General features: G+C 42.6%; 1 protein-coding gene across 7 annotated transcripts in view; it reads left to right on the top strand.

Moving 5' to 3' along the window:
* RAPGEF6 (Rap guanine nucleotide exchange factor 6) overlaps nt 1-25119 on the top strand; it is a 985108-nt gene that overhangs the window by 530471 nt on the left and 429518 nt on the right. For 2 of the 7 annotated variants that reach the window (XM_086931542.1, XM_086931541.1), the window contains exon 1: nt 4019-4765. The exons of the other annotated variants lie outside the window; for them this stretch is intronic. In XM_086931542.1, coding sequence (XP_086787668.1) covers nt 4712-4765 — 54 coding nt within the window. In that variant the 5' untranslated portion in view covers nt 4019-4711. Of the gene's footprint in view, nt 1-4018; nt 4766-25119 lie in introns of those variants that run through there. 7 annotated transcript variants of the gene reach the window in all.

The following is a 25119-nucleotide window of genomic DNA, read 5'->3' as shown; positions in this document are numbered from 1 at the left end:
ACAAAACACAGCACATAGCATAACAGAAAATAGCAAAACACAACAAAACATAGCATAGCCAAACAAAACATATAATAGCATAGCAAAACATAGCATATCATAACAAAGCAGAACAAAGCATAGCAAAACGCAGCATAGCATAACAAATCAAAGCATAGGATAGCAAAACAAAGCATAACGTAACAAAACATAGGATAGCAAAACATAGGATAGCATACAGCGTCATTCAACACCACCACAGCATCACTCAGGGGCACCACAACATCACTATGTGCTACCACAGCATCACTGAACGCCACAGCATCACTCGTTCGCCATCACATCACTCAGCGCCACCACAGCATCAATCTGTGCAACCATTCAAGAAACAACAACTGGTTCAAATATGTTCTCTCACTGTTTCAAGCTTTATTACAAATGTAACAAAAAGATGTTAATATTTCACTTCTGTTCTTGGATTTTCGTCACAATAAAATACACTGAACATAATCTTCACAAAAGTTATTTACAAAAGTTTAAGCTATTGCCATTATAAATTACAATAACTTTTATTTAAGTATTAATTATAAAAAAAATGAAAAGCCAATGTTGTATTACATATAAGTCACGTACATACAACACATATTGCATTACAAATGCTACAGGTGTCACATTTGCAAAAGTTAAAACTATTGGCTTTGTGAATGACAAAGCTATTAATTTCGCTATTTTCAAAAACAAACCTAAATAAAAAAATATTATAAAGAACAGTGGTCCCTATAACAAGAGTTATTGTGAGCAATGATCATACACTAAATAGATTGTATGTCTTCTGTCCATCCGGACAGGATTTTATTTTGAGTCAGAAGAATAATTTTGGTTGTTAAAAATGTCAAGCGGGCACAGCCGTGACCTTCAACATTTACAGGACAACAACAAAAAGGACAAAAAATGGAAAAAGCACAAAAAATATGTCTGTACATTAGCTTTTCAATGAGACAGACGTCAAATTTTAGACCGCACCATTGCAATTATCCATGTTACATACACTTTTCGCATATGGGGCTTATGTGTCGACGTTTCGATGCCTTTCTTAGATTGTGGGCATCATCATCAGGACATTGGATGACATTATTGTTGTCTTAATTATTAAAACCATATCAATTGGCAGAATTAAGACGGCCGGTAAACCTGAATTCTCGTGGTTAGCCTGGCGTTGTGCGCAGAGTGATCTGCAGCTTCGCGGTTCTTTATATAAAACGCGCGTTGGTTTAGTCACAGCATTTATTAAGGGATCCGCCGAAATGCACAATGGCTCTTTCGGGATAACTTGGAGGCAGCCACGGGTCTGGCGATCTGGTGCTCGAAATAAAAAAATGTCATTTACAATACCAATAGCTCAAACTTTCCTAATGTGAGACCTGTTGCATTGCAAATGCTTGTTTTTCTTTTACTTTTTTCTTTTGGCCATGCTGTATTGCATGGTCAAAGAGCATTGGCACAGCCAATAGGATCCAAAGGCGATACTAATTTGTTTCGCCAGTGCTTATTTCAGTGTGCAAGTCTGGTGCCAGTGAAGATACTAGGTTTAATGTGTGGATAATATTGATGACGTATGTGTGTGATGAGTGATACATTCTTTGAGCTGTTTAATGGCTCGAAATATTGAGCCGAATAAAGTGCATGTTGGCGTTGTATAAAACACCAGCTTTACATAAAGCATCGGTTGTGTTATGTGAGCTTGATGGATGGTCCTACAGGACTGTCGGAGTCCACGTGCCATGTGTGTTACCGCTGCGGATGGGGTTGATGCTTAGTGACAGGTGGGGGGCTGGGGGGGTCCCTTCCTCTCCCCATCCTTCTGACCCTTGCTATCTCCAAGGGTTGTGATGCTCTTGCTATAGCAGGCGTGTATTTTTCCCGCTCTGGTCCTGTAAGGCAGCAGCCAGCCCCTCCCGGTCTGGCGGAGCTCCGCTCTCCTCCCCCGGCCCGGCATTAGGATGCTGCCGGCGTGGGGCATGGGGTCCGGGGCTGGCTGGAGGGAGCTCCCGTCTACAAGGAGTGCATCTCCTCGCTTCCTTCAGTCTCCTGCTGGCGGGTTTGCTCTCGGGGTCTCTAGGAGAGGTCCCCCGGGAGCTGCCGCACCGTTGCTCAGATCTGATTGGCTAGGAGGAGAGCAGGATGATGTCACCCTTACTAAAGGGCAAAAACTCGTACGGAATAGACAGTGTTCCTATTATAGTGTATGTGCTTGTAGGAGTTTTAACATATCGTGCTCTCGCCAAGTTTCTCCGCCGGTCTGTGCTCCGTGCACACTGCAGCAGCTTGCCGGGTGCAAGCGCAGGGCGGGAACCGCTATGCGAGCCCAGAGCTGAGGAAAATACATGTGACACTCGCTCGGGCATTGTGTCACAGCCGGGGCTCTTCCAGCTGCTGTATTTTTCCACTGTATCAAAGTAGCATAGTAAAACATTCTAGCAGCCTGCCACTGTGGGATTCCCCAGACCAGAACAAAACTGTAATTTGTTTGATAATGAATACTCCATTCGTTTTAAAGTAGAAATTATTTAATCTGTAAAACATGTTACCACTGAAAACAAGACATGCCTACACGAAGAATTATTTGGTTTCCTTTACTAGTTCTAAAGGGTTCGGAAAAACAGAAGAAAAATCCTTCTAGTAGCTTGCAAGTTTACTATTTTGTGTCTTCGTGTTGCAGGTTTCTATGTGGCCTTTAATTGCACACACACCTCTCACTCTGTTTCTTACACACACACACGCACTTTCTCGCTGTATAAATCTGTGTATGTATATATGTATATATATATATATGTATATATATATGTATGTGTGTATGTGTATATATATATATGTATATATATATATATATGTATATATATATATATATATATATATATATATATATATATATATATATATATATGTATATATATGGATAACTCCTGTTTCAGTGCTGGGTAGGTGTTGGTCAGGATTCTCTGGGTTGCTATGAACGAGTGTTGAAGTAAGTTTCATTGGGTGTTGAATAAACAGGTTTCACTTCCGACAGTTATGATATAACACGCATAACAACATATGTGGAAGAATTGCTGCTTTGTTAAATTGCCGCATGATTTACTAAGTATTTACACCTGTGCATATTAGATAATCAGTCTCAACGGAAAGTCACTGAAGGTATGCCCAGTCTCCATTTTAGGCACTTGGTGTGCTTTGTGATCTTGGGCATGCATTATTGTGTCTCTTTGAATAACTGCCCGTCTCTGCCGAAATTGGACACACCTCGACTTCAGATTAATACTGGATTAAGTGTGGTGAATATTAGTTCGAAAAGCACTGTATGACGTAAGGCTATCGAGATGGTGTGCCTTGGTCTAGTGTACTTACAGTACTGGGAATTAAACCTGGTCTGAAAAAAGCACAAGATGGGGCCTGCAAAGGAGGAGGGTCGGAGGTGCGGGTCTGCAGCTACTTTCTAAGGTTTACAGCGCTGATCTGTAGAGTTTAAGACAGTCGTTGCACGTGCTATTATTATAGATGCGTCAGTTACACGGGCCTTTCCAAAGAAAGCTTTAGACGCAGGAAATGCGCAGGAACATTTTTAAATGTGGCTTAGTGGTTTGCCTTTAAGAAGGAAACCAGTTATCGCAGAATGTGTACAGTACACAGCAGTCTCGACAGCTGCAACGCAAGTTGAATAAGTCTGCATGTTATTTGATTAGATATGAAGGATGTGTTTATACCTGCACATACATGAGAAAAAGAGCATGCATTATGTGTTCGAACATCATGGAGGCAGGCGGCTTGCCCTCCCGGCCGGACTGCGGATGTTGTTGCTGCTCTGTTGTGATGTTGTGTTTGTGCGGGGTCAGTGCGGATCCTCCCCCGGCTGCCTCCTCGGATAGCCAATTGATCTAATGCAGTTCTAAAGGCTCTCTGCACAGGTGATGTCATCCTTTTAGCGCCCGCGCCCCTCCCGCCCGGCTCCTTCTTGGATATTTCATCTCGCTGCGCTCGGAGCGTCCAATCGATGCCGCCTCTCCTGGGGGAGCCGCCGAGCAGCCAGCCTGGATGGGAGGAAGCGGCCGGACCCCCGCGGCTCCAGTTTCACTCTTGCACCGGTGCCCGCGTGCACGTGCGCCCGGGCCCCGCCGCGCGCGCACTCTGGGGGGATGCTCATCCCGCGGTGGCAGTGCCCGGCGTTGACCCGTGAGTGCCCGACGAAGCCGCAGGGCGGGCTCTGGGCGAGAGGGGTGTGAGGAAGGCGCTGCCCCCTCCCTGCCGGCACTGCTTGCCTGCAATGCCAAGTTTGGGGAAAGTGGCTCTGGAGATCCGCACGCGCCACCTGCACGGTGACAGGAAAGGAATTGCTTCTCTCAGACTCTGCCCTGATTGTGCGGTGCAGCCGGTTCGTGCAGGGAACGGACGCTGCACGCTGTGAGACCCCCTGTACACACCTGCCCTCCCCGACGGGGCCATGGCGGCAGCGCCACTCGGTCACCTGTGCACACCTGGAGTGGTGCTGTAGAGGCGGGGGAACAGCACTGCAGCAAGAGGCGCTGCTATGCGGCCAGCGGCCGGAGCCCGCCCCGGGAGGGCCAGCCCGCCGCGCGACTGAGACAACCAGACCGAGGAATTGTTTGTTTTGTTTTACGCCAAGCTCCCAAGTGGCCTTTTCTTCGAGAAAGGAAACTTCCCAGCCCTGCCCAAGGAAATGGCTTTCCTCGTGCGCTGTTACGCCAACTGCCTGCAGCCCTGGGCCGCCAAAGTAAGTGGCATTCTCGGCCGCCCTGTGGGTGGAAGCGAGGGGGCCCTTGAGCATTGGAAGCAGGGTGCTGTGTATGTGGGCAATAGTTTCCTTGTGTAGTAATCATGAGACTATGCTAGTATATTGTGGGGGGAGGGGGAGGCATGGGTGTGTATAGAGATATAGTAGAGAGAATATATGACGGGGAACCTTAACATGGGCCCAGTAGCATTAACAACCACAAGGCCGAAGGGCAGGTGGTTCATAAATGTCACTTAAACCCAGAGATGGCAACACAGAACCCTGTTATATCTGCTACTCATTATATATTTATATTTTATATTGCACAATTTATTAATTGATTTTAGTACTCTAATAAGATTGGATGCATTTAAGCGTCACCGGTTTCTTATTCATTGCTTGCGTGAGACTGCAGATATGTGTCAATGTTTTGAGACACTTGTATTACTGTTGGTGATAATATGCTGACATTTTAAATGTGTGTTATGCAGCAATGTGTATAGTTACAAATCAAATTTGAAATGCAAAGCTCATTGTGAAGAAATTAAAACATTCCATTCTAAATTGAGCTCTAATTTTGTAGCACAATTGACACTATAGAACAAGCTTAAGAAGAAATATATAAAGAAAGAAAATAAAGTACAATGCTGGTCAATAACTTTTTACCTAAAGGGTTCTGCATTTATAGTGTATTTCATACACTGGGGAGGATACAATTCATTTGTAGATGCTTCCAACAAGGTTGGGCCAGCAGGTGTGAGCTTTTCAGGTGTGCTAATTAATGTTAAAAGTGCAGCACAAACAAGTGATGGAGGGAATGCTGGACAAATCAAATATTCACCCCCAGTGGAGAGATCTGGGTTAAATCCATAGTTATTTTGCTCATCATTCCACCCCAGTTGTCACCCCAAGTGGGACGGGTATGCCCGGATGTGGGTCCCATGCCACTGGAGTCAAGCTAGCCTGACTGATGAGGGCCGATACCTCAAAACCGGTCCCAGGATGCTTGTTTCTGCTCCAAGGAATACCTGGCCTGGCAGTTTTGGGCTGGACTGTTCCCATGAAGAGCAGGGTAAAGACTGATTTGCATATGGCTGGGTCCAAACAGAAATGGCATGGTGGACGAAAAAACGATGGATTTAGGCCCAGCTCTCTGTACTGGGGTGAATGTTTGACATTGTTCCGCGTGCCGTCCATTTGGTGTTCTTTTTGCAATTAATGTTAAAAGAGCAGCACTGTCATTGACAAAGTGCTTTATGTCATCACTGAAAGAAAGACTGAATGCTTGGTTTAACTATTTTATTTGTTCAGGGAAGCTAAATATCTTGCTAATGAATTCAGCATTTTAAAGTACAGGAACTGCTTCACAGACCATATATATATATATATATATATATATATATATATATATATATATATATATATATATATATATATATATATATATATATATATATATATATATTCGCAAGCAACTAACTCCCTCCACTTCCACCAAAGCCTCGGCGGCGAAGAAAGAGAAGCGAACCACTTCTTTGTCAAGCAAGATGTTTTATTTCAACCTAGCAGCAGTCAACAGATGACGCGTTTCGGGCTCAGGCGCCCTTGATCACATAAAGGCTGTAAATGGTTGAAGCCATTTTAAATGATATGCCCTTCCCACCAGGGTCACATGTTCAGCAAGTTAACGATAAACATAGCAAACAGACTGCATGATTTAAATACAATCAATGCAATTTTGCTAATCCTTTGTGCCATTAAGCATATTATCATGACCTCAACAACATTTCCGATTATACAGTTACAAATAACGGAAACCTATATTGTTATAAATTAGCGTCAAGAAAACTTTCTTTTGAAACCGCAATCTAATTTCAAAACAAAAACTTTATTTGGCAATTTGGAATTCCTGGATAAATCCATGTACACGTTTAAAAAAAAAAAGTGCAATAATTCATCATAGCTGCATAAATGCATATAATCACTAACTGATTTGTGACTCTGGTTAAAAAGAATGTGCAAAGAGAGTAAAGTGCATAGCAGAACTAATTATAGTATTTCCCTACAAATATACCATGTGCAAATGATGTGTTATTTCGTGCATAGATAAAATGGTTACAAGATAAAAATGCATCTTGTAACCAAACCCGGGCTGAGACATGACACAAAGAAGATATGCTAAGAGATGGCATCTACTTCTGTTTGGGAGTCAGATCTTGTAACCTCGGAACAAGTCCAAGGTGATCACTTCTCTCATACCAATAATGCCTTCCCTCGGATCTAATGTCTCTGCCATAGTGTGAATAAGTGAGACAAGAAATTGACAGCCGTCATAAATCATATGTCAAAAACACTGAATATTCTTATACATACTTCGAAATTAACAATACAAACATAATGGAAAAGTAGGATATCTGTATCAAGGCCAAAAACAAACTCTAAAATACACGGTATGCCCCACTCCGCTCAGGGCAACAATCAGAATACATAACTACAAGCATGTGTACATATCTTCGGTGTTATTCAGTCCATTTGGGCATTTTCTGTCGAAGTTAAGAATGAATTTAGTTTCCAATCTCCTAAGCAAAGCCTCTCTATTCCCTCCTCTGCGTGGTTTAGGGACGGCAGATACCACATAGTATTTTAAACAAGATAAGTTGTTTCCATGAACTTGTTTAAAGTGGCGTGCCACTGGGTAATTGGGATCACTATGCAGAATGGCACGTAAATGTTGAAGGATTCTCTCATGTACCTGCAGTTTTGTGCTTCCGATGTAATTGAGTCCACAGGTACAAGTGAGAACGTAAACTGCAAATTCAGTTTTACAGTTATAGTTTCCCAATATCTTGTGTGGTATAGGACTGAATGGAGTACAGTATTCTGTTGTGTTTACCCCAAACTTGCACGCACGACATGTGGAGCATCTATAGAAACCATCCTTAGGTTTTAACCAATTAGGTTTAGTTCTTACTTCAGGGCTTGTGGGGTCTAACACAGCTCCCATGTTCCTAGCTCTACTGAATGTTATAGTGGGGCAAGATGGCAGATTCATCCTCAGAACGGGGTCAGTTAGTACTATTGCCCAGTTCTTATTGATGATAGATCTAATTTTACGTTCATTCTCACTGTAAGCTGTGATTAGTCTAGGACATTGGACCTTTTCAACTGTCCCGGAGATTGCTGGTAAGTCAGATGAATCCTGCGGGACAGGCTCTTCCTCTATGGGGGCTGGGATTAAACTGGCTCTAGATCTTAAAGATGTCTTAGCTAAAGCTGATGTCAGGATCTTATCAGAATAGCCTCTAGCCTTCATGCGTCGCATGGATTCTGCAGCACAAATGTTGAATTCAACATCCGTACTGCATATCCTTTTCAGGCGCAGCAACTCCCCATAGGGGATGCTCGCAATCAGGTGCCTGGGATGGGCACTCGAGGCATGGAGTGTGACATTGCCAGCGGTGGATTTTCTGAACAGGGTACTTTCTACTCTTCCATTGACTACATACAGTTTGACATCCAGGAATTCCAAGCTGGAATTGTCTATGTGGTGGGTAAAGTGGAGATTCAAATTATTTATATTGATGTTTTGGATGAATTCCAAAGCTTTCTCTTTACTACCTTGCCACACGATGAAAATATCATCGATATACCTGTAGTAGTGTTTGATGTTTTCTTCAAAGATGGAAGAATAGTCCCTTTTGAGGACCTGCTCCTCCCACCAGCCAACGTGCAAGCACGCATAGCTGGGGGAGAAGCAGGCTCCCATGGCCACGCCCCTTAGATGTTTAAACAATTCCCTTCCAAATACAAAGAAATTGTTGTTGAGACACCAACTCATCATGCTACCTAGAGCCTTGTTGTGCTGATAGAATTCGCATGGTCTTTGGTCCAAAAAGAATTTTACAGCCGATAATCCTGCCTGGTGGTCTATACTGGTGTACAAAGACTCAATGTCTAATGAAATTAAATACATCCCATCTGACCATTGAATATTCCTAATTTTTCCCAGGAAATCACCAGTATCTTTGATGTAACTGGGCAGGGTTTTTACATGATTCTGTAGAAAAAAGTCTATGTATTGGCCCACCTGTTCCGCTGCACCCCCTATAGCGGAAATAATAGGCCTGCCAGGAATAGGAGAAACACATTTATGCACTTTTGGTATTAAGTAAAGTACCGGTACAATAGGGTTTTCATTGTGCATAAACTTAAACTCATCATTAGAAATAAGGCCATCACTGCGTAATTGCATCAGCAACTTCTTCAGAGAATCTGTAGCCAAATTGTATTTTTTGGTGTTAGATGGCTCATAACAGAAAGAAAATAAAGTACAATGCTGGTCAATAACTTTTTACCGAAAGGGTTCTGCATTTATAGTGTATTTCATACACTGGGGAGGATACAATTCATTTGTAGATGCTTCCAACAAGGTTGGGCCAGCAGGTGTGAGCTTTTCAGGTGTGCTAATTAATGTTAAAAGTGCAGCTCAAACAAGTGATGGAGGGAATGCTGGACAAATCAAATATTCACCCCCAGTGGAGAGATCTGGGTTAAATCCATAGTTCTTTTGCTCATCATTCCACCCCAGTTGTCACCCCAAGTGGGACGGGTATGCCCGGATGTGGGTCCCATGCCACTGGAGTCAAGCTAGCCTGACTGATGAGGGCCGATACCCCAAAACCGGTCCCAGGATGCTTGTTTCTGCTCCAAGGAATACCTGGCCTGGCAGTTTTGGGCTGGACTGTTCCCATGAAGAGCAGGGTCAAGACTGATTTGCATATGGCTGGGTCCAAACAGAAATGGCATGGTGGACGAAAAAACTATGGATTTAGGCCCAGCTCTCTGTACTGGGGTGAATGTTTGACATTGTTCCGCGTGCCGTCCATTTGGTGTTCTTTTTGCAATTAATGTTAAAAGAGCAGCACTGTCATTGACAAAGTGCTTTATGTCATCACTGAAAGAAAGACTGAATGCTTGGTTTAACTATTTTATTTGTTCAGGGAAGCTAAATATCTTGCTAATGAATTATATATATATATATATATATATATATATATATATATATATATATATATATATATATATATATATATATATATATATATATATATATATATATATATATATATATATATATATATATATATTTTTTCTGGTTTATTACCAGTTACAGCACACTGGCATTAATAAGATCATTAATAGTAACTGGTCTTTAGTTTTAAGTGATCCGGTCATTGGCTCAACACTTGCGCACACTGCATCCCTAACGTTTAGCAAAGCACCATCTATGATAGATGAACACCTGTCCGGAAGTAATAGAAAAAACTTCCTGGGTACAGACAAATAGAGGGTTTTACAAATGTAAGACATGTAAATCATGTTCCCACGGCATCAACACCAAAACATACAAAGATGCTTTCAGTCACAAAGATCATCAAATTAGCAAGTTGCTAACATGTAAGACCGAATTCACTGTTTATATTTTGATTTGCCCATGCGGATTCAAATATGTGGGCAGCACCAAGTTGGCTGCACACAAGTGCATTTTGCAACATCTGCGAACCATTGCAAACCACAATAACACCTACCCGGTAGCTAGGCATTTCAAAGAGAAGCACAACAGCCAAAATTCAGGTCTTAAATATTTTGTGATAGATGCAGGATAAGCAAGCAGAAGAGGGGGAGATAGGGAGTCAAAGCTGCGAAAATTGGAAACCTGTTACATCTTACAGCTAGATTCCAAAAGTCCTGCAGGCCTTAATATCACAGAGGACCTCCATACATGTCTTGCATGAATTTTTATGCTATAGACCCTCGCTCCATTTATCCATTCAAGGTAACAACGGTGATTTTAGATCTACACAGCTACGTTGTTCCTGTATTGTAAATTCATTCATGCAATAGCTAGTCTTTATTTTTGGTACAACAGTATGTGTGGGGCTTCCACAGATATCTACCCGTTATGCTTATAGGATGTATTTACAATTTCACACATATGTTTATTAGTGTGATAAGCATAAAGAGAGTTATACTCATCTTTTGGTAGTCCAACGGATGTTGGTCTAGGTTTAGTTTTTAAATTGTTGCTATTTATCACTTTGCACTTACATTCACACTATTTTGCACAAGACATAGACTGGAATGAGGTAAACGTCAAATTTTGACCATTGCTCATGCTTCAGCCTATTTAACACAGCTAACCAGTCCACACGTAGCAGTGTAAGCAGTACATGATACTGATTTTTTGGGTAACAGGGATTTATCCCAAAATCTAAGAGCCAACAATGGTATAACAAATCCTTTAGGGGTAATGCCAAGAGGGATTTAACCCAGAATTGCAACTCTAATATTGTTGAGACAATATCATTATCATTCACACCTCTATCTATGCCAAGCCACTTTTTGATCCACACTCAGGGCGGGGAAACTGTTGGCACATCATCCGAGAGGTCCAACCACTATTTGATAGGCATTTTCGGCTAAAAATACTACAGATTATTTATGACATGTCAATTTGGCATGTACAGGCGGGATGATGCACCCATAGCGTTGGTCCATTCAATTCTCTGATACCTAATATATCTTGACACGTATCAAGACATACAGCCCCAACCAGGTACAGTTTTAAATACTATTCCTTAAGAAATTCCATCAAAGAAGGAAGCGCTCAATACAGGGAGACATTTAAAAGGTATTGTCATGTGCTTACAGAAAATGCTTATATGTGCACTATTGCGTTAATTTGCACACAAGTTTGTCTAAATTGGTTTTAGAGTAAGGTCCCTTTTTTTACGCTTTACATACAAATGAGTGAGGTAATTTAAAGATTATGAATTTTATACAACAATTATTTATACATAAATATTTATAAATGTATTTATTCAAATGTATATATGTAGCAAATTGAATCTACGCCACTAATTTGATCCCTGTGAGCTGCAAAGTAATAATTGTTGGTTCTTTCCTGGTTTGGTTGCTGTTTTTGTAATTTGCACTAAACATCGGACAATGTCAGCATGTATATATTTTTTCCATGTCTATGGTCACATGATGCACTTGTTTAATTGGGCACGGTCACTTTAAAAACTGCAACGCAAGAGCTACACATTGTCATGTGAACAAGCCTTGAAGGAGGCAAAACGTTATGGTGGCGGGTTGCAAGCAATAAATAAATAATCTGCACTAATTCAGTGGTCCGTGTCTACGTTGCGGTGGGTAGACATTGTGGATTCTGATATATATATATATATTATATCATCATTATTTCTATGCACAGGGCTATTACAAGCTGTAGTATAATAGCTATGTCTTTTCTGCAATGTAATTTTGGCACTATGTCATCATGCTTTCTCCATGATCTTTTGATCAGCATCGCTTTATGTGGTATATTTTAGGCACTATGCCATCATTATGTTTGAAAATAACCTTTTTTCAGACTTCCACTTGCATTTCTAACGGGAGCTATACCCTTTGTACAGAGTATATGATTTTGAGTCCATGTGCATACTAATCTGAATTTTTCCCGAATACTATGCTCATTTGTTTGTGACCTTGGTACCTCAGCATTTGTTCATCATGGTTCGTGGTATTTTTCTAACACTCTTTCATTTTTCAGTCTTTCCATTATGTCTATTGTCCAGAGAAGGCGTGTGTCATTGGTTGTTTTCTTTTGCCCTTTGTTTATTTTTTACTATATATGCACTGTTTGTTTCTGGCGCGTTGTGTGAACAAGCTCTCTCGTAGAGTGAAACGCGTCATCTTTCGCCATTAAAACGTCTTCCCTGTTTTCCATTGTTGGATCCGTGATTTCTTTGAGGCTGCGGTGGTTTGCTGGGCGTAAGGCTTCTGAGGTCCCGACCTTCGGCTCCGTTCTACTTTCACGGAACCTGGACTGATATATATATATATATATATATATATATATATATATATATATATATATATATATATATATATATATATATATATATATATATATTCACATGTGGTGAGCACTGGGTTTCTATTCCTATCACCACCTACCTGCTTTCTGGACTGTGCATTCTGGGTGTTGCAATTTAGCGCTACACAATAGGCTGCAACAAGTGGTGTACCATCGTCATAGGGGGCGGAGCCGAACTTCTTCTACAAAGTGTGCGGCAGGATTGAACATTATGCAAACTTGGAAGCTGTTGTCAACATCTTGGGCGCTGAGGAAGGCAATACTCGCCGAAATGCATTCGCCATTTTAAATGCCATTAAAGCTGCTTCCTTCCTGTTTCCCCCAATGTGGCCTCTGCTCTTTTTGGTGTGAAAGAGGTTACCGCCATATTTCCTGTGTTTTCCAGAGACGCATCACAGAGGCCCCCGCTTGATAAGTGGCCCGGAGAACTCTGGCTCTGTTTCAGCAGTTTCTTTTTTACCAAGGGATTGATTTGCTCCGGAGCCCGCCACGTTGTTGTGGAAGAGACAAAGCGGTTGAGAGGTATTTCACCTGGCTATGGGTGATGTGCACTGTCATATCTGCGCCCACTGGAATTTGGACCGCAACCCGTAGGAGCACTTTGCCAGCATTTCAAGGGATCACTTTTGGACTTTCATTACCGCAAATCCCACATTCCGCCCACCCCAATGGGTTTCTATTCCTATCACCACGTATCTGGTTTCTGGACTGTGCATTCTGGGTGTTGCAGTTTAGCGCTAAATGGTAGGCTGCAACAGGTGGTGTACCATCGTCATAGGGGACGGAGCCGACCTTCTTCTACAAAGTGGGCGGCAGGATTGAACATGATGCAAACTTGGAAGCTGTTGTGAACATCTTGGGCGCTGAGGAAGGCAATATTTGCCAAAATGCATTCGCCATTTTAAATGCAATTAAAGCTGCTTCATTGCGGTTTCCCCCAATGTGGCCTCTGATTTTCTGGCTGTATTCTGAACAGTTCTGAACCAGTACATGCTTTGATCTGATGTTTCTGGAATCTACTAATTTCGATTGCTATCACCCAGCAGACAGAAGAGGTGCACAGTTACCTTCACAAGTGCACATTGCATCATTCTAAATGAAATGTCGGAGAGTACTGCAGACATCACAAAAAATAAACAATATACAAATCAAACAATAATAAACTCAATAGCATCATGAAGAAAAATTAAGGCCTAATTATTAGTCTTCCTAAACCAGCATATCTGCTTATTTTATCAACAGGAGTCCATGAAAGTATCATAACACATATATAGACCCTGTTTGCACTGAAGATTTTGCTTTAATGTTCCATTGACGCGTTTCAGTGGACACCCTTATTAATAACCACTCCCTTATTATACATTTTTCTTCCAAATAATTTCATATACCAGCTATGAAAGAAGATAATAAAGAACAATACATTAACACACCAATCAAAACATAACCCAGATGACATAAAATAATATCAAACAACCATCAAAAAGAATGATTAATTCAAACCATATACATCCCACAACTTCACATGATTCTATTTGTTTCCTTATGAAATTATACCATACTTACTGTCCATAACAACTTCATACCAAACACTCCTTTCAGACTAAACATTCAATGACTCATTGCTTAAAACAAATTAGTCTTACACATTCACACCATGATCACATACATACTGTCCATAATAACTTCATAACAACCTGTGGGGTTGGGTTTCAATGTATTGTACATATTTGTGTGATGTTTGTTAACGAATTGTTGTTATTTATAGATGTTTTATGAAATTATGTGGGAGAAAACTTTAGTCCTAAAGAAGGTGGTTATTAATAATTGTGTACGCCGAAACACGTTGACCGAACATTAACCCCTTCGATGCTGATGACGAGCTCAGCTCGTCATCAGCCACGGGGGGCGTGTGCAGATGACGAGCTGAGCTCGTCATCTAACGCGGCTTTTAGAAAAAAGCAGCGTAGCGGAAAAATAACCGCCGCAGCGATGCGGTTAAAGTAAAATCTGCAGTGCACAGGTGTCTCTATATGTGATATATTTTCATGGAACCCCGCCCTCCCCCGTTGATACAATAAGCAGATATGCTAATTTATGGAGTCTAATTATTATGTCTTAGTTGTTCTCCATAGTATTGTGTTTATTATTGTTTGATTTTTCTATTTTTTTTGTGACGTACATGTTTTTAACATGAAAGTGTTATATTAATTAGAATTTTTTTATATAAGAGGATTAAAGTCCTATATATTTTTCCAAACTTCTATGTATTTGTGTCTGGTGGTGGTGTCACCTGTAAGCCAAGTTCCTCCCCTTAGGGACTATTAAAATGAATGTCATATTAGCAGGTAGGTAAGAGAAGCCTACTGATGAGAATTTTTTATTAAAACATGTTAAAAATACTTAGCCAAGTATGTACAAAAACCGATTGGTTAGTGAAAATCTATTCAGTGAGACAGCCCTTGCTTGCCAGCATCTCAAATTAAAAGCACAAGAAAGCGTCTTGTAGGACTTCATAACCGTCTGCGGAAAGACTTATTTTGGGGCACTTTGCGAACTGTTTTGCCGTGCTTATCCAAAAGAAATGTTTTTTTTCTAGTTTTATGCAGTAGTATGTAAAACATAATGAAGAAAGGATAAAAATACAAATAACATAAACCACTCAATTTTCACTATACATCACCCCATATTCAAATCGAATGCACCAAATATTACCCTTACATTTGAATTTCTACTCCTTGCCTGTATATTTCTGTATGTTCCAGGTTGGGCTAAATAGTACACAAGTTATGTTTCTGTGAATGAAGATCATTAACTCTGAAGCGGGTTATTTGGTCCTTTGCTGTGTGCCCTCATGCTTTTTTTAAAACTTAAATTGAAATGCAGATGGCAGAGCTGCAAAGCAAGTTAAGCACTCACTTCTTCCGATCGGTGTCACCTGCAGCACGTGTTTGATTTTCAACGGGACCAATTTAGCTTTTTCTCCTCCTGAGGCTGATCATCGGAGTCCGAATAAATTATGTAATAGTTAGAAGCTGTGAATTATAGTGCTTACTGTGGGAAGTTGGCCTGGTATATGATGATCACTATTCTAGTGAGCACCTCACCTTGCACCAGTCCAAACGAGCCTTATGGTGATTGGTTGTAAGTCAACCTTATAGACCAGCTATCCTAATGGTAGCATGGACAAAAGCAGTCTTAGGCTAAACTCAAGAGGGCATGTGAAGCCAGTTGTTTTACCATATGCAATCCTTTTAACATCAAATGAAAGGACACCACACAAGTTATATATTATACAATATATGTATTTATTACTAGAATAATCCCCTATACTCTTTATGAGCACAGAAGCACAAGCGTTAAACAAGGAACTTCATATAACATACAATAAGCTGCACAATTATGGATAGGCCAGGTGGCCCCTCAAGCCATATATTTAAAAAGTGGTATAAGTACCACGTCACGAACAATGGTAAGGCCTACGGCCTTGAGAATCGCTGGGGCTACACTGGACTAACGAAGGTTAGGACATAGGAGGCCCACAGGATGCGGGTGCAATGTCTATAGGCAACGTGTTTACCATACAAGTCAATGGTGCGTAAAAATTAGAAAGGTACTACTTTAGGAGACTTCCGACTGGACTAGAACTTAGCCGCTTAAAACTAGGACACTAGAGGTGTAATGCACTACAGGAGCACCGGAGTACTCTCGTTACCTCACCCACAGGAAGCAGGTGCATAGGTGCCAACGTGCATCGGGTTTCGTCGTGGAGTTCTATGGAGCCTGGAGGAAAAGATCCTGCAGGCGACCAAGAGAGAAGTGTCCGGTTGGATCCAAGGGTGGATCGAAGATGTAGAGTACCTGACAGCAGAGGGGACAGAGTCTAGGTCACTAGCCAGTGACCAGGATGGAACCAGGAAGAAACCAGGCAATGTCTGGTTGCGATCAGGTGCTGTCGAGTAGTTTGTCTCCGCTGCCACGTGGACCAGGAAGTATCGATGACGACCAGGAGTTGAACACGGGCTGTCCCACGAAGACTCTTGCTGTCGTCGGTGTCCGTTCTCGAATCGGAGTCAACAGGCCTTGGCAAATGCAACCCACGCAGGACTCGAAGATGGCTTCTGGATCGGACCAGCAAGGTCAGATCGGTGGCTCCTTTTCAAGGGAGCTAGGGCCAGTCTGGAGCAACCAGACCAGCAGTGTAAAGTCGAAGGTTCGTCGTCACAGAGGCCACTAGCCAACGGGCAAGTTACCGGACAACGCGTCAAGCAAGAAAAATGCAAAAGGGCCCCACGCAGCACTCGATGAGTGTGGAGAGGTGATCTTTGGTGCAAAAGCTGCTCGGGGCTGGGGCTTCTCAATCCCCAATGCACAGCTTTGAGGGAGCCTTGGGAGCTGCACAGGAAGCACTTCCCTGGCTTTCCAAGATGGCCGGTCTCACGTCGCCTTCACGGGTCTCAGCTTTGCTAGGACTGTGGATCGGGCTGTTGGAAGTCTGGGAGTCCAGGTCTTGTCAGTCTCTGTCGTTCGAGCTTCGGCGGGAGCAACGGCAAAGAAAACCTTTGAGCGCTGATGGTGCCTGCTTGCTCAGGGTGGCCACTCCTTGACCATAAGGGAGATTCTTCAGTCTTCCACGTCGAGTAGGATGTCGAAGGGTCCAGAGTTTCGTATCAAAGTTTCAGTCAGGATGATCTGATGTGCCATGGCACAGCTCCTACCTTTATTCCAAATCAAGGGGCTGGATCTCCTGCTAGGTCCCTCCTATGGGTGGGACCCAGGAAGGGGGTGGTTACACCCCTTTCCCTTTGACCAGTTTCGCGCCAGAGCTGGGGCTGGAGTGCCCCAACACCGGTTTGAACTGGGCTTTGCCTGGGACACCTTGTGCGCCCCAGGTAGTGTCTAGTTTCATTCAGCCCTCCCTGCCCCAATCCACTATCTCCTGTCTGAGGTGGTGTAACACCTCCCTGTGACAGGAAACCTTTTGTCCAGGCCTCCCCTGCCGGAGTTTCGGTCAGTAGCAGGAGGCCAGACTTGTGTCTGTGGCAGCAGCATCCATTTTGTGATGCTGAGGCTCTGGTTAGATTTAACCGCGTTTAAGGAAAGTAACATGTCTTCTCCCTCTAGAAGGGAGGAATGCTACACCCGTTGCCAGAACTGGCGAGGGGGTAGTATTCCAAAGTGTATGACACCTTACACGACATGTTTTGATAAAGCCAAACCAAAGTTAGCAAGTAACAGCGAGGATTATAATGCACTTAAGAGTATATGGTATGGCAATATGCCAGAGCAGCTATAAAGACATGGTTCCGAAAGCTGCAGACAGGCTCAGCTCATGCTAGAGCACCATCTCACATAAAACCAAGCACTCTGCCTCCAGGATTGTTAAGGCCTGCCATAGGAGTGACTTATAGGTGTATATGTGTCCAGAAATAGGTTTAGACATAGGTATACTATATCTAAGCAAGGGGTGATTACACCACCATGCCCCAGCTGAGTGATCAGCCAGTTGTGTCAATTTGGATGGCTAGCCAGGGGTGGCAAAAGATATGCTGCAGCCCCTGGTAGGCCTTGGATGCACCTATGCCCTGGGTACCTATAGTACACTGTACAGGGGCTGATAAGGTGACCCAATACCCAATTGGAGATGTACCTAGAGTACATGGAGTCCATTTTACAGAGAGAGCAGATGGCCTGGGATCCTGCTAATCAGGGCCCCAGGCTAACTAAGTCGAAAACCAGCTAAACACTAGGCAAAAAAATCTAGGGTAACGATAGTCAGGTATCCACCTTCCTACACTTACCAACTCCAAAATTCGTGGCATGGAGCATCCTTATATCCAAACTAGTTTTTGTTGAGGTTTGAAGCCATGTGGGTTCTAGGTTGATCTCTCTCGCCCTGCTTCCATGTAAAAATGGGCCTAGTTGAGGTTTTCAGACCCTCATGGGCAATTTACTTTTCTAAGAAAACTACACGGTGTAAAGGATTGTCATATTAATGTATAATCATCTATTTGGGTATGTTTATTTTCACCATCATAGCATAAATGCATATTATGTATTTGATTGTGAGCACTCAGATGTCTTTATTATTGTCACGGGTTGAGAATTAGAATAGGGAGGGCAGCACCTCATGAGCGACCACAGACTGAAATCTTAATGCAAGACAAATAAAGGCAATATATATTCCTTTCGCACCAGGGATAACTAGATGTCAATCTCACACAGTAAAGTTTGCTTCTCGGCTCATCCTGTGTGTGCTTGTTCTTATTTTCATGTGCCACCAGTAGCATTTGAACTGTCCTTTTCGTCTGTGTGAAATATGTAATAGTCCTCGAATTGTGCAGCCTTTGCTATGCTATTTCTTTTGTGTTGCATGTCCTGAAAACTCATTGGGCTTAATTTTCTATTCCATTCCAAAGTTAGGGTGCATACACCCTTTCCTAGGTCTGTGTCTGAACAGGGTGATTTTTTTGTATCTGAATGTTCTAAAGGCTCTAATTAGAAGTGCTGCCTGTGCGAATTTTGAAACTCCTGCATCGGTTCATTGGTGACCATCTCTTGTAAAGTTGATCATGGACAGTGACGGAGTGGATGTTTAGTTGGTCATTCAGAGACGACGATTTTAAATTTTACAGGATCTTTGAATTTGCCTGTCAGGCATTTATAGGTGAGTCACTGGATGGAATCTAATCCAGAGCTCCCAGGGATCTGCTGAAAGCTTCTCAAGTTGATGGCGACAGGAGCCACCAATCTGTAAATTGTCTGGCTTCATTTTCACCCCTTACATTAATAATTGATTTGGCACTCTTCATGAATTAACGCAGATTGTCATAGATATAGTGCTGGGTAGACCAGTCTAAGGAAAAGTGCTGAGAGGTACACCGACTAGCTACAGGTGGGCCACATTCACACTACCCAATTTGCTTGGTTGATTCCCCCTCCTGCACCAGTGTCCATGTTGCCCAGAAATACCAGACAATTCTCTGTGTGTAAATTTTAGCTCCCCAGAGTGTCCTGCTTTCTCTAGAAATCTACTTACAGATTGAAAATGGGATAGATCATAGGGTTAAAGAGTAATTGAGGCAGCGGTTTAGTTTATACTTTTGGTCCACGCAGCAGAATGTACATTTTGACAACCCAACCGCCACGTGTTCTATGTTCATGCACACATGTGCCTTTCTATTAATGAGGCACATTTTCATAATGCACATTGGATGACACTAGTTTCTGCCACTGATGTCTTGCAACCTCTTAGTACAAGGTACTGCTGTGACATGTGTGGTAAGTTGTTTTACATCACTGTATAGGCACAATCTTGGCCAGTGATTTTTAAACCTCAGCCTTTTGCTCTTGGAAGTAAGTTGACTGGCCAGGTTTCTATCTTTGTTGCCAGACAGTACGTTCCTTAGGTCTTGATGGGGGATCGGGCTTTGAGGAACAGAAGTAACACATTCATGCAGGTATATACCAGTGATTACATTAGACTTTAAATATCAGTCTTACTGTAGTGAGAACAGGGAGATGTAAATTGCTTATAGTTAGGGGCTGACACATTAGCCGTCTACAGTGGTATTGCAGGAGATAACGGGTAATTCTCCCGTTGTGGGTAGGATGTGTGATGGAGGTGGGTCAGGCAGCTGGTATTATTTTTCTTTGTTCCTGTAGGGGTCATGGAAGGGAAGCTAGAGGAGTGGGCGGGAAGATTATGGTGTAGGATGTATCAAGTATTGGTTTGTGAGGGTAATTTGAGTGTCGTGTTGGGGGCGACACAAGATACCAGCTTTTACTTTGTAATTTAGTCACAAACTATATGTCTGAGAGCAGAGGAGGAAGCAGAAACAAGATCTTCATAAGTATTATTATTTTTTTGTTTTTTAAATATATTTATTGGCATTTTAAACAGATGCAGAGGGTATATCTTTTAGACATATTCTGAAACATTTGCATAGAGGAATAAAAATACAGTTCCAATCTCAATTAGAGGATCGTCAGACAACAAAGTATCATTTTAGTCTGTCCCCTCTGCTTGCATAACGTACATTCTTGAACAAAGCCTCCTTGGCAGCAAAATAAATTAACTCCCCCTATACACCCACCTCCCTACCCACCCTCCTCCGTGTCTGTGTCTACTCTACTCTTTTCTGGACTCCTGTGTGTTCCCCATCTCGTGTCCTAGTCATGGTTCATCTTACTGTTGTTAGTGGTTTCTCTATGAGGTATTCCCAGCGTCTTAATTCGGGGTCGGGGAAGCCCTGGGCAATTGCGTTCCCTTCATATCTCTTAACTTTGCCTCCCGGGCATGTAAATCATTATCTACTTTTTCATCATGCCTAATTAGCTTTAATCGGACTGCCTCTGCCGTTGCCCATTCATACACCTCTTTCTCTCACACTGCTACTTTTGGCCGGGAGTGGCGCATCCCTGATATGGCAACTCAGTGCTTTGCAAGTACAAGCCCTAACATCAAAATTTCAAGGTGAGGTTTATATTTTTAGAACGAGGGAGTAAACCCAGCAGGACCATGCAAATCTCCCTAGGGAGCACACAACCCGTAGCCTCCTTTAGTTTGGCAAAAATGTCGGTCCAGTCAGGGCTTATGCTTGAGCAAGACCAAGACATATTTAGGAAATCCGCATCCACAACAGCGGGGACATTTGGGTAAATTCTATTTAATGTTTTGGGGGTGAAGTAGGTTTGGTGGCCAAAATTGTATTGTACCAGTTTAAATCGGGTATTCTAGCTCACTTTTTTTACCCCACCCGTTTATTTTAATCCAATACTTTGCTGTTAAGTGAGCTTCTATTACTGCTGACTATATTGTCTGTTCAGGGAGTATCTGGGACATCTTTTCTTCCCGATTTGCCCGGTATAAATGCAAACAAATTCTTCGTCCCTGGGCCATGTATAGCATTACTTGCAATATATTTGTGACAGGAGATTCTTGCAGGAACGAGGACTATAATTCCCGAGCGACCTGGGAAATCTTCCTATACTGCAGAAACTGCTAATTTCTTAGGTAGTGGTCTCTGCCAGTTCTCGCGTGATATATTGTTTATTTTCAAAGAGATCACTCATTGTTAGGCATCCGCCTTCCGTCCATCTATGGACAGACATAAAGGCTGCAATTTTGGAAAAGGGTTGCATCACCCACAGTGACATATCTGGGGCATATGGCGCTCGACCTAGCACATTCCCATACCTCTGCGAAGTGACTGATGATGTAGGGGCATGCAGGGGGTACCCTTTTCCCTAACATCAGGAGCTCAGGAAGTGAGCCTCCTGAAAACGTTCCCGCCAGCACTCTTCTCCCAGTTTTCGGCTTCATCTAGCCAGTGAACTGCATGTTGTAACTGAGAGCCCATATAATAGAACTCGTGACATTGCACCTCCAATCCCCCTGGTTTGCTGTGTTCTCTGCAGGGTGGCCAGTCTAACCCTTTTTAACGTATAACGCCCCAGACAGGTCTACCAGCAGGCTATCTAGTGTTGCAAAAAAGGTATTCTATAGAGGGAGTGCTGCATCGCGTAGAGGCATCCGGGGAGGATGATCATTTTTAGGTCTCGCCTCTCAATGCGCATGCGCATTGAGCAGAGCGAGACTATAGGGGCTTAAATAAGCTTTACCAAGACTGGCGATTGACTGGCGATTTGATGCTGTGCCTGTGCGCTTTTAGGTCAATTCGCAAGCGCATTGACCTAAAATGCGTGTGCACATCATCAAATCACCATCTGTTCCCCAGCATCACTCCTCCCACACCTTTGAAGTGAAGCTTAGCTTCACTTCAAAGGCCCCTGCTGCTTCACACCCTCATCACCGCTCTCCCTGCTCGGCCCTTTCCCCTGCTCGCCGTGTCGCATTTCTCCTCCCCCCTCCCTTTCTCTGCCTTCCCTCTGTCTTTTTTTTTTTTTTTTTTACCCGCTCCGCCCCCTCCCCTGCCCGCCGTGTCGCATTTCTCTCCCCCCCCCCTCCCCTTCTCTGCCTTCCCTCCGTCCTTCGCCGAGAGGAGGCTTGTCTCTCAAACTCTCCGCACTAAGGCTCCCGGTAACCGCCATCTTTCTGCGGCAAAACCAAATGACTTTACTCACAGCCCTAACACTGTGTGAGCGCATGCGAGTCAAGCCTCGACCTCACATATGGGATGTACTTCCGTTACGCGTGGGTCGCACAAGCAAAGTAATACTGGGAGACATTTTACATTGGGAGGATTCAACAATTTAAAATGCCGAGACCACGGGCTATAACTAGGGAGAAGTTATTTACCCGTACAGAGTAGAGAAGAGATGGGCAGTAGTATTCCGGTAATTTTAGAATGGGATGTTCACGTAATTTCCCTGAAACGAAAACACCCATTTTCGATAATCTTTTAAGTAAATTTGCAGGTTAAAAGTCAGTAACTCTTTTAAATGTCCCGTATTTGCAAGCGGCGGCCATTTATTTACAATTTCATTTGTGATTTTACTTTTACGATGAGCAACAAGGGCAGCCATCGTAGAGCGCGAGTATGGTTACATTTGTTATAGTACTCGCTGATTCTTACAAGTGATACGGAAGGGAGGTTAACTGATCATGTCACTTCATCACCGTACATGCTAACAAGTTCGATTTCGACTGGAGAATATATTTTTAAAGCCAGAAGTGGCTTTATTGTAACTGTCTCCTGCCTAATAGTGCCCTTATTCCAATGTTCGTAAATGGGTAAAGAAAATACATTCCCCCGATTATTTTCTCCCCATTACCTCCTTTTTTGCAGTTTTTTTGCCAACTAGACCCGAACCAGACAGTTACATTATACAATAAATGTTGGCCTGTATGCTTCAGTTGTACGCTCGATAGCTCCCCCTTGTTAAATACTCGAGGATTGCTCTATTGATTCAATGGCTGGTGGAACCACCTTCTATCCATGGCTTTGTATGCATGGGTTGCCCCCACAGCCCACTCACTCATATACGATCCGGTTACGTAGTGTACTTGATGTTACCACTTTACTTACTTAATTTAGTTGATTATTATGTTATTGTTTTCTTGGAGTTATCCTCTCTCTGGGTTCCCAACCAACAACGCCTTAAGCAGAGAAGGAGGCTGTGCTAGACCTGGGCTTTATATGTAGAAATAATGTGCTTTTCTCCCTTCCACTTCTTGGTAGGACATCATCTAAGACTCTGCCTACCAGTTTTTCCTATCCTGGCCTTAAGTCTGCGCCATAGCTGCAGTGTTTTAAGTTTGCTTATGTGTCTCACTTACATCGTTTCTGTTTACATACGAGTGCCATTCTGCTGTCAAATGTGTGACACTTTCTTGTGAGTAAAGCAAGGCAACAAGCAGTAGTAGTTGAACAACTCTTTGAATTGTCTATTACTGTATCTAAACATATCACACACATCAATTAACAAATGCTTAAAACTAGCCAACCTATTGGCAGTGCTAATGATTGTTAACAGTAGCAGTTCAGTGGGTAATAATTGTTTTGTTGTGAATAATTAGAAAGGGAAAGACAACAGCCTTGTGAACAACATAATAACAAGAATCTTCAAACAAGTGCAAATGCTGAGCCTTCCAAAAACCTAATCCCCTGCTCAAATATGACCTGAGTTTGGTCTCCAAGATCACCAAGCGTGCTACTATAAATTCCAAGAACTTTTATTTCAGTATTAATTATTTAAAAAAATTAAAAGACATTTGTATTTGTTAGATGAATACATCTAAGTCACGTACATACAAAACATGTTGCATTACAAATGCTAAAGGTATCACATTTGAAAAAGTTTAAAGTATTTGCATTGTAAATGACAAAGCTATTAATTTGGCTATTTTCAAGACCAACACATAAAAAAAAATCATTTACAAAACCAATAGCTCCAACTTTTCTAATGCGAGACCTATTGCATTTCCAATGCTTGTTGTTATAGCTATCCTTCCCATAAGGGACGGACAGAGGCAGCTCCCGCCAAAAGTGCACTGAGCCCCATATTCCCTCAGTCACCTTCTCTATATTAAGCATCAAGTAACTCCCAGGCTTAGCTGCCAATTGAATCCCTAAATATCTGGGCTCAGTCCCCACCCATGGGAGTCCCACCTCCTTTAGCATCGCATGTGGCTGTAAGGCTAACCGTCAAATAGGAATTAGCTTCGATTTTTCAGGATTTTTTTGTAAACCAGAAATATTACCAAACCCCTGGAGTATATCTAGTAGTATAGGAATCGCTTGAACGGGTTGTCTAATGTACACTAGAGTGTTGTCCGCGTACATTGAAACCACATGATTAGTGTCCCCCAACGGGATACCCTGTGCACCCAGTTTGCCTCTCAACGCTGCTGCTAACTACTCCATCACCGCCACAAATAGGAGGGGCGACAACGGGCATCCCTGCCTTATGCCACGCAGCAGTACAAAAGTCCTCGATACTAGCCTCCCCA

This window comes from Lissotriton vulgaris, chromosome 7, assembly GCF_964263255.1.
Source record: "Lissotriton vulgaris chromosome 7, aLisVul1.2, whole genome shotgun sequence".
NCBI lineage: Eukaryota > Metazoa > Chordata > Amphibia > Caudata > Salamandridae > Lissotriton > Lissotriton vulgaris.
Note: the sequence above shows the minus strand (reverse complement) of the source record. Positions and strands in the feature narration are given on the sequence as shown.